The 17,137-nt window shown below is 33.9% G+C and overlaps 1 protein-coding gene across 2 annotated transcripts in view; it reads right to left on the bottom strand.

The window, feature by feature from the left end:
* Nucleotides 1–17,137, bottom strand: part of PLXDC2 (plexin domain containing 2) — a 470,012-nt gene that overhangs the window by 138,404 nt on the left and 314,471 nt on the right. For both annotated transcript variants that reach the window (XM_046011960.1, XM_046011961.1), the window contains exons 5-6: nucleotides 15,469–15,591; nucleotides 3,073–3,191 (exon numbers count right to left, since the gene is read on the bottom strand). In XM_046011960.1, the coding sequence (XP_045867916.1) occupies nucleotides 3,073–3,191; nucleotides 15,469–15,591 (242 nt within the window). The remainder of the gene's footprint in view (nucleotides 1–3,072; nucleotides 3,192–15,468; nucleotides 15,592–17,137) is intronic.

Here is a 17,137-nt window from a genome sequence, read left to right as displayed (position 1 = left end):
TGACCATTATTGATCTAGTTTGTACTGTAAAAAAAATTATACTGTTGGAGAAATGACTATATGAGGAACATGGCGGAGTTGAAGGTTATCTGAGTGGTTAGTATGAGCAGATGGCATGTTAAGAGTTAATAAAAGAAACACAATTATCCACTGGAATACATCACTTGAGGGAAATAAAAATGAAATTTGTGTCAATAAGTTTATTCAATGCATTGCTAATTTTACTCTACAATTAAACCAAGTGCTCTGATGGTAGTTTCTGCATACAGCAGATTTTTTTCTTCTCACTCATATAAAATAAAATAAAACAAAGCTGGCATTACCCAGTTAGGAGAAATTTAATACAGAAAGACTTATACTTAGTTCCCTATCTGTAATGCTGGTTCTGTAAATTTAACCTGGACAGGAACACAAAATTATACTCTTTATTAAGTCCTTATGATTTCACTAGCCCTGTAACTCAACTAGGAATACTTTTAACTGTATGAGATTGTAAGTGTGTCATTTATTGGAGTCAGATAAAAAGATTATTAAACACCAAATATTAGCCAATATTTATTAAAAAAAATAAGAATATATTTGTGAATTGTTATACATAATCTTCTTGGGAAAGACAAAAATAATGTTGTGGTGCCTTGGCATCACCAAATTAGAGCCGTTAGTCCTGGATTTGTCCTTAACTAACTCTGCAACCTCAAGCATGTTATTTAACCTTTCTGATGCAGTCTGCTTAGCTATAAAATAAAGATAATTTTGCATGATCTAATTTCATAATTAAGCTATACACATTTATTAAATACTTTCAGCACCAGTGCCTTTATGAATATTAAGAATATAAGATATTGCTGAAGAATAGAAAACTATATTGTATGTGAAAGCACCTTGTGAAGGATAATACATTATGCCAACAACCAACTATTTTATGCTATTTTGATCATAAATGTTTTCTAGAAAGGTCAGAAACATCTAGTTTTCTTCTCAAGTGCAAGGGAACACTTACTGTGGCAAATTTTGCAAATAGAAATTTTCATCAGCAAAATAAAATGTATGACAATTGCTGGAAAAAATTAAGGTAGAATATGAAATAAAAAGTTGCTTTCTAACCAGAATAAAGAAAGAACAATAAGGCCAATAACAAAGCAATGACTTCTTTAGAACTCTGAGTTCAGAAGGACTAGTGTTCAATAGGATAATAGTCTGGAAATACAAAGAAAGTGTTAAAATTGGCTATCAGTGTAATATTCCCCATGACAAAACAGGAAAATCAGAGTGGAAAATTTTTCTTTGATTACAATAAAGAAACAAAAACAATTTAAAAATACCAAATCCACTACAAAGAAGGAATATGAAAAATGAACTGTTACTCTGCAATATGAGACATCCATGGAGAAGAGTATGAATAAAGATGATGATTTTTATAATCAAGACTAGAAAGAGAGACCACAATAATAAAAAAAAATCTGTTTTGAAAAAGCCTATAGTTAATGAGATTTGAGACCCTAGGCTTACTGACCCTACTTCTTTCCAGAAACTTTGCCACTGCTGGTTAAAATAGTTGAAAATTAACATTCTATAACGATACTCCGCAGTTTTAGGATTAGATTAGATTATTATGAAAACTAGAAATGAACGAGTCCCTTTGAGCTATAGTCTCCCAGCTTGCAAGTAAGGTGATACAAGAATATGAAGGGCTATGATATTAAAACATAGCTGTGAATAAGAGCACCAAGCAGACCAGATTCTATATTATATTCTATTTATATTATTACCCCAAGTAAAAATGATCAATACCACATGGAGGAATTCCCCAAAGGAATGGAAATATTTGAAATGATTATAAGATTTCCAAAAGCTGACCTAGTTAACTGAAATAAAACTATCCCTCACCCTATAGAAAAGATGTATTTCAGAAAACTTGACCAAAGTTTTGACCAAAAACAATTTTTAAATTTTCAACATTCTTTTACTAGTCAAGGATGCATTTGTTAACAAAAAACAACCCTTCAAATGATATACTGAGTCTGTATTATTATAAATACCCATTAACCCATGGGTTAATATGCTTAGTAACTGTCTAAAATATCAGAACTACTGTTCCTAGAATATTATTCTTTTATTCTTTTTTTTCCTGAAATTTTTTTCTTATATTTATTTTGTTCCCCAAAAGTTTAGGTTGTCTAATAGACTGTGATTATATTGTCAATAGACTTTCTAAGCTAAACATGTTATTATTTTAATTTAGACATTCTGTAAATTTAAGGCAATAATTCAGTAAATCTCCATTCTTTGCTTTGTGAATTTGGTAAAATGAAACAAACCATAGGTTTAAATTCCATTCTTAGGGGCGCCTGGGTGACTCAGTGGTTTAAGCCGCTGCCTTCGGCTCAGGTCATGATCTCGGGGTCCTGGGATCGAGTCCCGCATCGGGCTCTCTGCTTGGCAGGGAGCCTGCTTCCCTCTCTCTCTCTCTCTCTGCCTGCCTCTCTGCCTACTGTGATCTCTCTCTGTGAAATAAATAAATAAAATCTTAAATTCCATTCTTATTTCTGTCACTTAGAATGCTAATTAATTTTGCCTATTAGGTTGAAATATACACTGGCCAAAGGGATTGTGGGTCCTAATATGCCTTCAGTATTGGGTCATGGAGCCACACAAGTTTTCATGTATAATAATACTTTTGGAGTTAGAATCAAAACATGTCATGGAAATCGAAAGGCAAAAAGAAACAAAAAATAAATATAATCAGATGTAGGAGAGAAGTCCTTCCAAGTTGCAAATACTTTTTCTTAGAGATATTTCATTATAATACCATCAGAATATAATTTCATAATTCTATGAAATTCATTAATCATAATACCAATGATATCAGAATACAAAACGAAATCCAAAGAATTAACAATCAGTGCTACCTAGTAGATTAAAAAATAAATCTTTTTTGTATGAAGCAAAAGAAACCAAGACATGAGAAAGTGATTTGAGGTTCATGATTATAAACTGTCCCTTCCTTGACACTTGGAGAAAAAGATAGAAGTCAAGATCAAGGGGAAAGGACATCATCAATACATTACTTACTTCTTTGTATCCAAAGATGATGCGTCCATCCATGAGGAGGGTTGCCTGGAATGTGAAGCTTCCCAGGTTGTAATTATCCTGGAGGTGTACGTGGTCCCACTGGACAACAAGTGCTGTGCCTATAAACCCCATTGAAACAGAAGAAATGCATTGATAAATATATATCAATCAATTCTGGTGAACAAACTTCACAAAACCATGGATATAGTCTTCAAATCTAATAGTTGTGCCTCTTAAATTTTACATGGTTAATTGGAATTTATTACTGAAATAGTATTTGTGATATTTTCAAACAATTGAGTATTCTCTAATATTTAGTAAAACCTAATCTCGTACTGGGGTTAATATTGAGCCCAGTATGAGGGAATTTTGCCTTAGGAAGTCCATTAATGTTAATGGGTACTGTCTGCTTAAATTTCTATGAGCCACTTTCAAAATGCAACCCAAGTGGATTGAATGAACTTCAAATACATTTGACAAATGCTGAGAAAAAAAGGGACACATTCAGGAAAGCTAGAATCACTTATCAAAGACCTGAAAATGTTTCTTGGATACTTAGAATTATACTCTTCCATGCTGAAAAAAAATTTCTTCAGCACTAATGGGAATTTTCTTCTCTGGTTCACAATACTGCATTTCTGTCTTTGTTGTATTGCTTCAAGGAGGTTGCAAGGCAGCTTAAAAGGCCACAAGTAAAGATTTCTGAAGCCCCCTTGAGATACATTGGGAGGAATGAATCTTCAGTGCTATGTGTCATATTCTGATGAGTCAATCAGCCAGAATCGACTATAAAACTATTAACATGAAATGTGAAGTGAAATAGCTTAATAGCCACCGATGAGAAGTCACAGTTTTGTTTTAAATGTTTATTTTCATTTTCATTGTTGCATTGTTTCATTTCATTTTTATTTTCATTGTTTATTTTCAATTTTTTCCTAAAAGAAAAAAAATAAGCAGCTAAGATTTTAGCTTAGCTCTAAATATTGGATTTTTGGTTGGTTAAAAAAAATTATGTTTACATTCTGTAAAAATGTTTTACAGAAATGAAAAGTATTTTACAGAAATTGAAATTCACAGAACTAAAAGAGATAAACTTATCTCACAGGTCAGTAAACATCTGATTGAAAAGGAAAAAAGAACCAAGATTGTATGACAGAGAGCTTCTGGGTTAGTGAACATGTGGAATTGCTGGGAGAGTAGTGTGCTCCACACCTCTTCCTACGTGCCTTGCTCTATGGGCTTCTTCCATCTGACTGCTCATGACTTAATCCCTGTATCTGATTGATGTAAAACAGAATACTGTCTGCACTGTGTTTTTGAGTTCAACATAATGCTGAAAGCTTTTGACCAAGATGTGACATGGGAGGCTCCTGAATTTTCCTCCTCCCATGGACACACCCAATGTACATACAAAGCTACACACAGAGCAATTTCGTCTGAGAGAAATCTAAAAACTAGCTGAGTAACTACTGTAATTTGGGCAACTGAGAAAATACCCACATTCAAACTGCATATATCTAGGTACTGTGATCCTCCCTGGAGCCCCATAGAGCCAGCGGGCACCTCCCCCACCTTCTTCTTTTTGCTCACTCTGACAATAAAAACAGGTAACCAACATCCTTCTGGAAAGGAGCTTGCACATGTCTGGCACCCAGCTTTGGTTGCTGTCACCCAAGAGACAGGCCTCCAGATCACCTGGTTCTGACAGACAACTGGATTTCCATTTACAAGTCCCAAGGACTGCAGCAGACAAAGAAACAACGGGTATGCGCATGAGTACTTGCCATGGCTATGCTCCCAGGGCTCAGCAGAGAGAGAGCAGACAAAAATGTCCATCTTGCCCTGGAAGGGTGTGACTACATACTTTATAAGCTGTAGCATGCGGTCTGGTTTTTAGTCCATTTAGCTTTTGACTATTATCCTCCCTAGGACCCAAAAGAGTTGATGAGCACTTCCCTCACCATCTCTCTCTGGCTAACTTCAATAATAAAACCAAGCTGCCAGTATCTACTTCAAAAGAGCTTGTCCACACATCTAGTGTCCTCACTTTTATAGTTTAGCCATCCAGGATTTAGGCAGCCAAATCCTTGCTCTGATAGCCAATGAAGATTGTATTTACAAGTCCTAGAGGATTATAGCAAATAAGCAGTTTCTAAATGGGTGAAGGAGCACCCCCTTACGGCTAGTAGAGAGACCAGGCAAAAATGCCTATCTCCCAGTATCGCCCTGGAAGCAGTTTGACTTAATGCTTTCTTAGCTGCTGCCTGAGGGTCTGGCTCCAGATCAACCCCACGTGTAGGTGTTGACTATGATCAGTCCCTTTGAAACACTGATGGATCTTGGCACAGTCTCAACCACAGGGAACCTCTAAGAACAAACACTATGATTATCATGGATAATCATAGAGATCTGAGAGAAAACCAGGAGCTTGGGCTATGCTTATTGATGCAGTTTGTGTCCTATGTAAGCCACTCTGACAAGACTGAGGACATGGGTATTTTATCTAATGTGCAGAAAATAACAGAGTCAAGAAAAAGAAAACAAACAAACAAAAAACCAAAAAACAGAAAACAAAAAACAACAGGGAAATATATTCCAAAAAAAAGAACAAGATAAATCTCCAGAAACCAACTTTAATGAAACACCAGTAAGATAATTTACCTAAATGAGTTCAAAATAACAGTCATAAAGATGCTCACCGAGGTTACAAAAGCAATACATGAATGAAGTGAGAATTTCAAGAAATAGAAAATCATTTTAAAAAGTACTAAATACAAATCAGATGAAGAATGTAATACTGACCTGAAAATTTTAATAGAGTGGTTCAACAAAAGTCTAGATGAAGTAGAAGAAAGGAACAATGCACATGAAGACAGGGCCGTACAATTCATCCAATCAGAAAACAAAAAGAAAAGAGTGAAGATAGCTTGAGGAATATATGGGACACCAGCAAGTGGACTGATGTTCATATTATTGGAATCCAAGGAGGAGAAGAGAGAAAGAAAGGGGAAGAAAGCTTGTTCAAAGAAATAATGGCTGAAAACTTCCCTAACCTGGAGAAACAGACATCCAGATATAGGAAGCCCCCAAATACCAAATAAGTTGAATCAGATAGGCTAACATTTAGACACACTATAATTAAATTATCAGAAGTTGAAAACAAAGAATCTTAAAAGCAGCAAGAGGAAAGCAACTGACTGCTTACAAAGGAACCCCCATAAGACAATGAGAAAATTTTTCAGCAGAAAACTTACAGGCCAGAAAGAGTAGGAGGAGATATTCAAGGTGCTGATAGAAAGGAAAAAACCATCAACCGAGAGTACTCTACCAAAAAGAGCTGTCCTTCAGAAATGGCAAAGAAATGAGTTTTCCAAACAAACAAAAACTGAAGGAGTTCATCACAACTAGACCAGCTTTATAAGAAATACTAAAGGGTGGTCTTTGAGCTGAAATGAAAGGATACTAAGAAGTAATAGGAATTATATGAAAATACAAAACTTACTAGGATAAAGGCAAATATAAAGTTAATTCAGAATACTCTAATATTGCAACAGTGATGGATAAACCACTTATAACTCATGCATAAAGCTTAAAAGACAAAAGCTATAAAATAACTATAATAATTTGTTAATGGATATACAATATAAAAAGTTGTAAACTGTGCCATCAAAAACACAAAATGTTGGGGCACCTTGGTGCCTCAGTGGTTGGGGGTCTACCTTTGGCTCACATCATGATCCTGTGGTCCTGGGATTGGGCCTCACATTGGGATCCCTGCTCAGTGGGGAGTCTGCCTCTCCCTCAGCCCCTCCCCCCAGTGCTCGCACAGTCTCTCTGTCAAATAAATTGTAAAAAAAATTCTTCAAAAAAACCCCATAAAATGCGGTGAATGTTATAAAATATAGAGCTATTGTATGAGTTTGAGTTAGTCATGATTGGCTTAAAATAGATTGTATAAACATACGATGTTTCATTTTTATTTATTTATTTATTTTTAAAGATTTTATTTATTTATTTGACAGAGATAGATCACAAGTAGGCAGAGAGGCAGGCAGAGAGAGAGGAGGGGAAGCAGGCTTCCTGCTGAGCAGAGATCCTGATGTGGGGCTCAATCCCAGGACCCTGGGATCATGACCTGAGCCGAAAGCAGAGGCTTTAACCCACTGAGCCACCCAGGCGCCCCCATACAATGTTTTATATAAGCCTCATAGTAACCACAAAACAAAAACCTATAGTAGATATACAGAAGACGAAGTAGAAGGAAATCAAGCATACAGCTACTGAAAATGATCAAATCACAGAGATAAAGAGCAAGAGAGGAAGAAAGGAAAAAAGGAATTACAAAACCTCCAGAAGACAACTACCAAAATGACAACAGTAAATCCATACCTATCAATAGTTACTTTATATGTAGATGGACTTAAATTCTCCAATCCAAAGTCATAGAATGAAAAAAGAAACGACATAGAGTGGTTGAAGAGATTTAAAAAAAAAGAGAGAGAATAAAAAGAAACTATTATATATGCTCATAAGAGACAGACTTTAGTTTTAAGGACACATGTAGACTGAAAGTATAATTATGGAAGACAGTATGCCATGCAAATGGAAACCAAAAGAAAGCAGGTAGAATTATATTAGATATTACAGACTTTAAGCCAAAATCTGTAACAAAAGGAAAAGAAGGTCATTATGTAATGATAAATGGGTGAATTAATCAAAAGGATATAACAATTGTAAAAATTTATGTACCCACATCAGAGCAGCTAAATATATAAAGCAAATATAAACAGATCTGAAGGCAGAAATAAACAGCAATGCAGTAATAGTAGGGAACTTCATATCCTACTTTCAACAATGGACAGATCATCCAGTCAGAAAATCAATAAGAAAACATTGGACTTAAACTACCTGTTAGACAAGATAGGACAAACAGAAATATGCAGAATAGCTCAGCCAACAGTAGCAGAATATACATTTTACTCAAGAGCACATGGAACGTTCTCCAGGACCAATCATATGTTTGGCCATAGGACAAGTCTTAAAAAATTTATGAAGACTGAAATGATACACGTTTTTTGACCAAAATGGTATGAAGCTAGAAATTAAAAGCAGAAAGAAAACTGGAAAACTCACAAATATGTGGAGGTTAAAAAACATCTTCCTGAATAACCAATGAGTCAAAGAAGAAATCAAAAGGAATAGTAAAAATATCTTGAGACAAATGAAATTGGAAACACAACGTATCAAACTTTATAGGATGCAGCAAAAGCAGTTCTAAGAGGAAAATGGGGGATAGCCATAAAAGCTTTCATTAAGAAAAAAGAAAAATCTCAAAAGACAACTTAACTTCACACTTTAAGACAGAACTAGAAAAAGAACAACAAACCAAGCCTGAAGTTAGCAGAAGGAAATAATAAAGATCACAGCAGTAATAAATTTAGTGGAGACTCAAATGAAAATAGGAAAGATCAATGAAATAAAGAACTGTTTTTAAGATAAAAAAAATTGACAAAATTTTAGCTAGACTAAGAAAAAAGAGAAAAGACTAAAAAAAATAAAATCAGAAATGAAAGTGGAACCTTGACTACTGATAACACAGAAGTACTAAGGATTATAAGAAACTACTATGAGCAATTAAATTATATGCCAAAAAATTAGAAGAAATACATAAATCCTAGAAACATACCACTACTAAAGACTGAATCATGAAGAAGTAGAAAACCTGAACAGACCAATTACTGGTAAGCAGAATGAATCAGTAATTAGAAAAAAAGGAAAGTCCAGGATCAGATGGCTTCACTGGGGAGTTCTAGCAAACATTAGTAGCAATCCTTATTAAATTAGTCCAAAATGTAGAAGAGAATCACTTCCAAATTTATTTCACAAGGCCAGCATTACCCTGATACCAAAGTCAGATGAGGACATTACAAGGAAAGAAATTCACAGAACAATATCCCTAGTGAACATAGATCCAAAAATCCTCAACAAAATATTAGCAAGCCAGATTCAAACATTTAAAGGATCATATACCACCATCAAGCTGGATTTATTCCTGGAATGCAAGGATAATTCAACATATACCTATTAGGCAATGTGATACAACACAGTAGCAAAATGAAGGATAAAAATTATATAATTATCTGAATAGATACAGAAAAAGCATTTGACAAAATTCAGTATCTTTTCATGATAAAAATGCCTAACAAATTATAGATAGAATGTATCTTAACATTACAAAATCCATATATAATAAGACTGTAGCTTACATCATTCTTGAGAGTGAAAAGTAGAAAGCTTTTCTTCTAAGATCAAGAAAAAGACAAAGATGCCCACTCTCTTTATCCAAAATTGTACTAGAAGTGATAGCCAGAGAAATTAGTCAAGAAAAAGAAAGAAAAGAAATCCAAATTGGGTAAAAAGAAATAAAATTGTCTCTTTTTGCAGATGGCATAATATTATAAAACAGAAAACCTTAAAGACTCCACCAGAAAACTGTTAGAAATAATAAACAGTTTCAGTAAAGTTGCAAGATACAAAATCAATATACAGAAATCAGTTGATTTTCCACAGACTAACAAAGAACAATCAGTAAGAGAAAGTAAGAATAGAATGCTGCTTATAATGACTTTAAAGAAAAAAAATACCTAGGAATAAATTTAAACAAGAAGATGAAAGATCTGTATGTTGAAAACTATAAGATATTGATGAAAGAAATTAAGGAGACACAAATAATGTAAAAATATTCTATATTCATGGATTGGAAGAATTAATATCGTTAAAATGCTATACCACCTAAAGCAATCTACAGATTCAATGCAATCTTTATAAAAATTCTAATGACATTTTTTCACAGATATAAAACAGAATCCTAAAATTTGTATGGAGGCACAAAAGATTCCAAATGGCTAAGCAATTTTGAAAAAGATGAACAAAACTGGCAACATAACACTTTCTGATTTCAAAGTATTACAAAGCTTTAGTAATCAAAACAGTAGGGTACTGGCATAATAAAAGACACCTGGATTAATGGAACATAATAGCCCCAAAATAAATCTGTTCTTATGATCAATTAATTTTCAGTAAAGAAGCCAAGAATATACAATGGAGAAAGAATAGTCTCTTCAATAAATTGTGCTGGGAAAAGTTGATAGCCACATGCAAAAAAGCAAAATTGAACCTCTAAATCACTGTACACAAAAATAAACTCAAAATGGATTAAAGGCTTGACTTTAAGACCTGCAACCACAAAAGTCCTAGAAGAAAACACAGAGGGTAAGCTCCTCAATGTCTCAGTAATGTTTTTGGATTTAACAGCAAGGAAAGGCAGCAAGAGCAAAAATAACAAGTTGGGCCATGTCAAACAAAAAATCTGCACAGCAAAGGAAATCAACAAAGTGAAAAGGCAGCCTATGGAATGGGAAAAAAAATTTTGCAGATCACATACCCAGTAACATGTTAATATCCAAAATATGCAAGGAACTGATATAACTAAATAGCAAACAAACAAAAAATGGGTAAAGGACCTAAATAGCCATTTTTCTAAAGATGATATACAAATGGCTAACAGGTATATGAAAAGGTGCTCAACAACACCCATCTAGAGGGAAATACAAATCAAAAGCACAATGAGATATCACTTCACACCTGTTATGATGTCTGTTATCAAAAAGAGAAGAGATAACAAATGCTGGAGAAGATGTGGAAAACAAGAAAACCATGTAGTCTGTTGGAAATGTAAACTGTCACAGTCACTATGGAAAACAGTATGGAGGTTCCTCAAGAAACTAAAAATGGAACTACAGTATGATCTACTAGTCCCACTACAGGGTATATACTAAAGGAAACAAAGTCACTTCTCAAAGAGATCTCTGTATTTTCTTGATCACTGCAGCATTATCCATACTCGCCAAATATGGAAACAACTTAAGTGTTATAGATGAATGGATAAAGAACACACACGCTGCAATATTATTCAGCATTTAAAAAGAGTGAAATTGTGCCTCTGTGACCACAGAAATGAATTAGAGGGCATTATGCTAAGTGAAATAAGCCAAATAGAGAAAAGGAAAAACTGCATAGTATCACTTATATGTGGGACCTAAAACAAAACAAAACACAGTTGAACTCATACAAATAGATTTTAGAGGACTGGTGCCAGGAGCTAGGGGATGGAGAAAATAGGAAGAGGCTGGTAAAGCACACAAGCTTTCATTTACACTACAAACAAGGTCTGAGGATCTGATGTATAACACAGTGACTATAACTTCTAATACTGTCTTCTCTAATTGAAATTTTCTGAGAATAAAACACGTGTTTTCACCAGGAAAAAAAAAAAGCTAAATATGTGAAATGATGAATGCGTTAATTATCTCTGTGGTGGGGATCCTGTTGCAATGTATACCTATATTAAATGATCACCGTGTACACTTTCAATATAGAAATGTATTTGTTTCTTTGTGGTAAAAATTCAGATGTCCCCAAATTTTAAAAATTTTTTTCTAGGTGTTTTTCATCAAAGGGAATACCTAACACATACCCTTACAACAAGTGAAAACCCAAGTCTCTTCTTTTTATGGGCATTGATGTATTTAGACTACCATTTTTTAATTATTAGAAAGGCAAGATGATAGTAATAGGCAGGAAACTTCCCATAAGCATAGAAGTACAGGGGTTTCTGATCAGGAAATGCCTCTGAACAGCATCTTCTTTCTCCTTAATGCATGTCTGCAACTCTCAAGCTCTAGTCTCTTCTTTATTCACTAATTTCTGTGAGGCACTTTGATGGTGCAGAGAAACACGGAATTAAAGGGCAGAAGACCTAGCCTCTGTCCTGTCTCTACTACTGCTTGCACGACCTTGGACACAACCTTCATGAACCCATTTGTGCTCCTACCACATGGTGGAGGAGGGCAGAATAATTACTCCTTTCTAGGGATTTCTACATGAAATACAAGAAAATATAGTTCCCTCAAATTCTGTTCTTTCTGGAAAAGAAAGGTCTATGTAATTGAATAATTAAATGTTCTTCATGCAAATTCTGATGAAGATATTCTTAATACATTTTCAGCAGCAGGCTTTTTAAAATAGCAATAAGTTTGCAAGTCAGTTTTTTGTTAAGTAGAACCATCAGGCTCCCCCAACGTTTGTTAATTAAATGGTTCTACATGCTCACTGAGTGACTCATACCTAACTGAAAGATTATTTAAGTGTAAATGTTATTAGATTTAAAGCTACATATCTCTATCCTCTTTTGTCAAATAACCAGTATTTCAAGGTTCATCTTATATTCAAAGTTATTTGATACCTAAAACTTTATGACCTACAAGATGGTAGGAGTGGCTTTTGGAGATAATCTTGTATTTCTCTAAGTAGCCCCTAACTTACCTTTGTTCTTTAGGTAGTGCCTAATACAGGTAGTAACTGGGTAAGTAAACCAGGAAAGCACTTTCTTACAATTTGATGTAATTGTAACTCTTACAATTTGATGTAATTGTAAAACTGCCAAAAGAAGAGAAAAATGAACAGGGGGAATCAGAGGGGGAGAAGAACCATGAGACACCAGGGACTCTGGGAAACAAACTGAGGGTTTTAGAGGGAGGAAGGGGGGGGGTGGGTGATCCAGGTGATGGGTAGTAAGGAGGGCATGGATTGCATGGAGCACTGGGTGTTATATGTAAACAATGAATCATGTTGCGACATCAAAAACTGATGTTGCACTGTATGGTGACTAATGTAACATAAATTAAAAAATAATAATTAAAAAAACCCCACGAATCAAGGAATGGAATTTACATTTCTAAAGAGGGGCTTTAGCATAGTCCATCTCCTGGTTTAGGGACCAACAATCCTAAACCTTTTCTTTCACTATGAGCACAAAATCTAGTGACACTGTTGGTTATCTCAAAGACGAAGTTGTTATTTAAGCTCGTCTGTCTGAGCCCATGAGTGCTACACCATCCTATGTGCTTACTGGAACGGAACTATTGGAATTGAGCATCCCTGCAGTGTTTATTGAACCCTAATCAAGTCATCTCATCAGTCATGGATGCCAGCTTCTCATTTCCAAAATAAAAACAGTCAAATAGGATGAACTCGGGCCACTTCATGTCACCGTCAACTCCAAATTTTCCGATTCTGTGCCCAGGCAGACTTCTGATCATTAGTAAAAATTATACTTTTTAATTTGTTATTTCTAAACCATCAAATTATTTTTCTACAAAGTGTTTTTAACTTATCTAGTTTTTGTGCGTTACTATTCCGTGGCTCACTTAGATTTCAGCCATCGTCTAAGCCGCCTATAATATCTGGAAGCATCATCTCATTTTTAAAATCTAGTGCTTTAATGTTTATAGAAATATATTAGAAGAAATTTTCTGAACTGCTGCTGTCTCTTTTAGAGAAATTTTGTTTTCCTAAACTATTGAATTTCCCATCCTTAAGCGTTCTTTCAGTGATCCTAATTAATCAAAGTTGGCAATATCTCCGTAAGTTGCTACTGTATAAAAGGAAGCTTTGTGAGCAGCCTTACAGTATTCAAAAGCATTTCATTTAATAAAGCACGAACAATAAATGACAGTTTTCACTGTCATATTGTGGGACCTCAGTATTCCCTTTGGTCATTACACAGAAGATAGTTTAATAAAGTAAAATACAGTAACTCTTAAGTATTTTTAGAATTCTTAGAATTCAAAAACTATCCTATGTATTTATTTTTTTAATTTATTCATTCACTGAATAATTATGGAAGACCTACTATGTTTTGAGTTCTTGTGTTAGGCAGTGAAGAAAAAATGATTTCTTCTATTCACTGTCCTTGTTTTCAAAGAATTTAGTGCCCAGTTGGAGTGCCATCCATTAATTTTTAGAAATTACTCAAACAAAAGTAAAATTCAAATATCAAGAGCTACCTAGGAATGTGGTATATGAGAAAGTATGTTGAGGGAGAGATGAGAGACTGACTTATTATGCTTTATGATTTTGATGCTAATATTATGAAAACTGGATGTCATTAGAATCCTGTGCCCATTAGTGAATGCCTCCAATATCGCCAACAAACGGCACAGCTTAGAAAAGAATCAACTTTCTTCAAACATTTTCTATTTATTAGGGTGATTGTGTAAGGAAGTTCATGGAATAAGTTTCAGATAAGCTTCTGGCTGTAGTTCTGACTCAAGTATCCTTAAAATCTATTGGTACATCTTTGGCATTAGCACCTTAACTTTTTTCTAAGAGGTAGGACAGAGCATAACAGTGCTTAGAATAATAGGAGAAGGTAATTATTATGACTCATGTGGGAGTTACTTCATACTGGAACATACTTCAGTGTTATTCAAGTTGTTTGAAATGTGTTTCTCAAGCTGTATAACTACCTATGCTTAGCTTCCTTTTTCATTTGCTATTTTGACCTGTAAAATGGCTTCATCACACTGGTCCGAAGATAACTTTTCGTAAAATGATCACATTTCCTCAAAGTTGCTGTCACTATTAAGTCTATACTACCCACTAGTAAACTTCCTCCTTGGTCTTTAAGAGTAGACATAACTGTTCACACCAAATAGTTCCATTATTTTAAAAGAGGAAATTGTCATGTGGACAAATAAATACTGTTTTTATATTATAGAGTACAGAAATTTCTATCTTTACTTTTCCAAAGCAAACTTTTCTTTTCCTATTTTCTCTGCCAAGGTTACAGCCTTCCATACGATCCAGATATGAAAATCCATATATGTCTTCAGAACCTTACATTTTTTGGATTTGAATAGCATTTAATGTCCAGGTTTTCTCTATTTTATATGTCCCAGAAGAAACAGTAGAGATAGATTGTTGTCAGTGTCCTTGCTAAATCTTGGTAGGCTCTATTTCCTATTTTAAAGTCAGGAGAACTTAATTTTCATAAGTGCATTTTAACTATTCACTACCTTATTTTTTAAAAGGTGTGTTCATGTTATGGTATATATGTTTCATAAGTTTTGGAAATTTAACATCAATATATTATGTCACTTGCCTCTATTTGAAGATAACAAATTATCCTTACTTAACTTTTTTTTTTTTTAATTTGCACCAAGGACTCACAGCAAATAGCATCCAATAAATGTATTTGCTTTGTTTGAGATGCTCTTTACAGCAACTCATTTATTACAATGCCCAACAGATGTTAACAAATATTTGTTGAATGAATAAATGAGTGAATGAATGAATGAGTGACTCTTGACTATACACTTCAATCCACATATCAACAAGTACGGTATAATATTTGTTATCACAAGGCATTTGCATCAAGCACTTTCTAATCCAATTTACCAAAAAAAACTCCAGGTTAACAAAAGATTAATATGAACCTGATTATCAATATTTAAAAGTACATATTCAGTAAGGAATAGGTTAACCAATACATACCATTATCAAAATACCTGACTGTTGAATTTCTGGATACACTGGGATCGAAATTTGCCATTAAAGGTGCTATGTACTGTGTAGCCGTTAGCATTCGATGTACAACTTCTCCAGTGTATATGAAACCTGTCATGGCAAAAACATGAAATATGTTAAGGAAAATCCCAGATGAAGTTTCACCTCCAAACTTAATTGCAGTCATATTTTGAAAATAAAATGTCACGGTAGCTAAAAAAAAAAAAAAAAAAGGCATATAATTAATGTCTCCATGTCTGATCAACAATTAGGCCTGGGTTAAGTAACAACGTCTCATAATTTTATAGTACCTTGTAGACTGGTAAATCAGAAATGTAGAATATGTACAGTTTTAATTGTGGGAAATGTGACTATTTTCTGGAAGATATCATTAGGCTAAAAAGGCTAATCCAGTAGGTAAGTAATTCAAATATTCAATCTGCCATTATTAATCTCTTGTTATTTTAACACTAGCTGAACATGCAAGTACTTTTTACAAGTGAGTGAGTTTTCATGAGGTTTAACTGCATTTTCATGAAGTTTAATTGCATTTTTCAAACTGCAATTTCAGTTTGGGATATTTTAGAAACCACATATGGATATCTTTAACATTAAGATGAAGAAAATGTTCTGGACCTTACTTTCAAAGTTGAAAGAATGTTTAACATCCATGGAAAAACTTGCACATTTCTGAGTTTTAATAAAACTAGAACTGTGTCAAGAAGAAAAATATTACATGTCACAGATAAAATGGTAAAACACCAATAATGCACAAATGCCACTTTGTATACAGAATTATCAGTTGCAGCTTATTCTAGTGGCTGGTTGATGAGAGAGAAGTAACTATGAATAACTTCGTATTGAATTAACTTTCAATAGCTCCTATGTTACAACCCTGCCAGCTTCCCATTATCCACACTGGCTTTATCTATTTTGTGGATTATCCATGACAAATTATTAATCCTATACTGACTTCTTGCCTCCAAGGTCTTTAGCTTCCTACAAGGAGAGTCAGCTCAGGGAATTAATTTTAACTAATTTTAATATTAATCTAAGAAATGCACACTTAAGAACATATATTAAATAGGCACACACATATTATAAAATAAAACAAAGCAAATTATTTGTGATAATGCAATTGCAATGTTATGTTTAGGCAATCACAGGTTAACTAGACACCTGGGACTACTGTAAATCATTTTTTTCTGTTTTCATAAGAATTAATGAATTAAAAGAGCAGGACTTAAAAAAAAACCATAAATTGTGTTAAAACTTCTGTTACCTTACTTCATGGTAAGGCTTTCATTGGTGCATTGTGGTCTTTATCCTTTCAAATTTTCAGTTATAATTTCTGGGTAAGTTACTCAAAATTTAAAGCTGCAGTTATTTACTTTGAAATTAATTTCTTTCTAGCAGTGTCTTCTCTCATTTGACTTCCTTTTCATTTTTCATCAAGGCATAATTGAATTTTAAATATTCACATTTAAAAATGTATTTTTAACTAGTGAAATCTCTACTATGTATTTTAATCATTGATTATTTCTTGTTTCCCAAATGACAAGTGATATCTTTCAAAATAAATTCCCTATGTCTGTACATTTGCAATTTCACATAGCTCAAGTGTACTGAAAGATATCAAGATAGGGTGATAAGAGTC

The sequence above is a fragment of the Meles meles genome, chromosome 7, assembly GCF_922984935.1.
Source record: "Meles meles chromosome 7, mMelMel3.1 paternal haplotype, whole genome shotgun sequence".
NCBI lineage: Eukaryota > Metazoa > Chordata > Mammalia > Carnivora > Mustelidae > Meles > Meles meles.
Note: the sequence above shows the minus strand (reverse complement) of the source record. Positions and strands in the feature narration are given on the sequence as shown.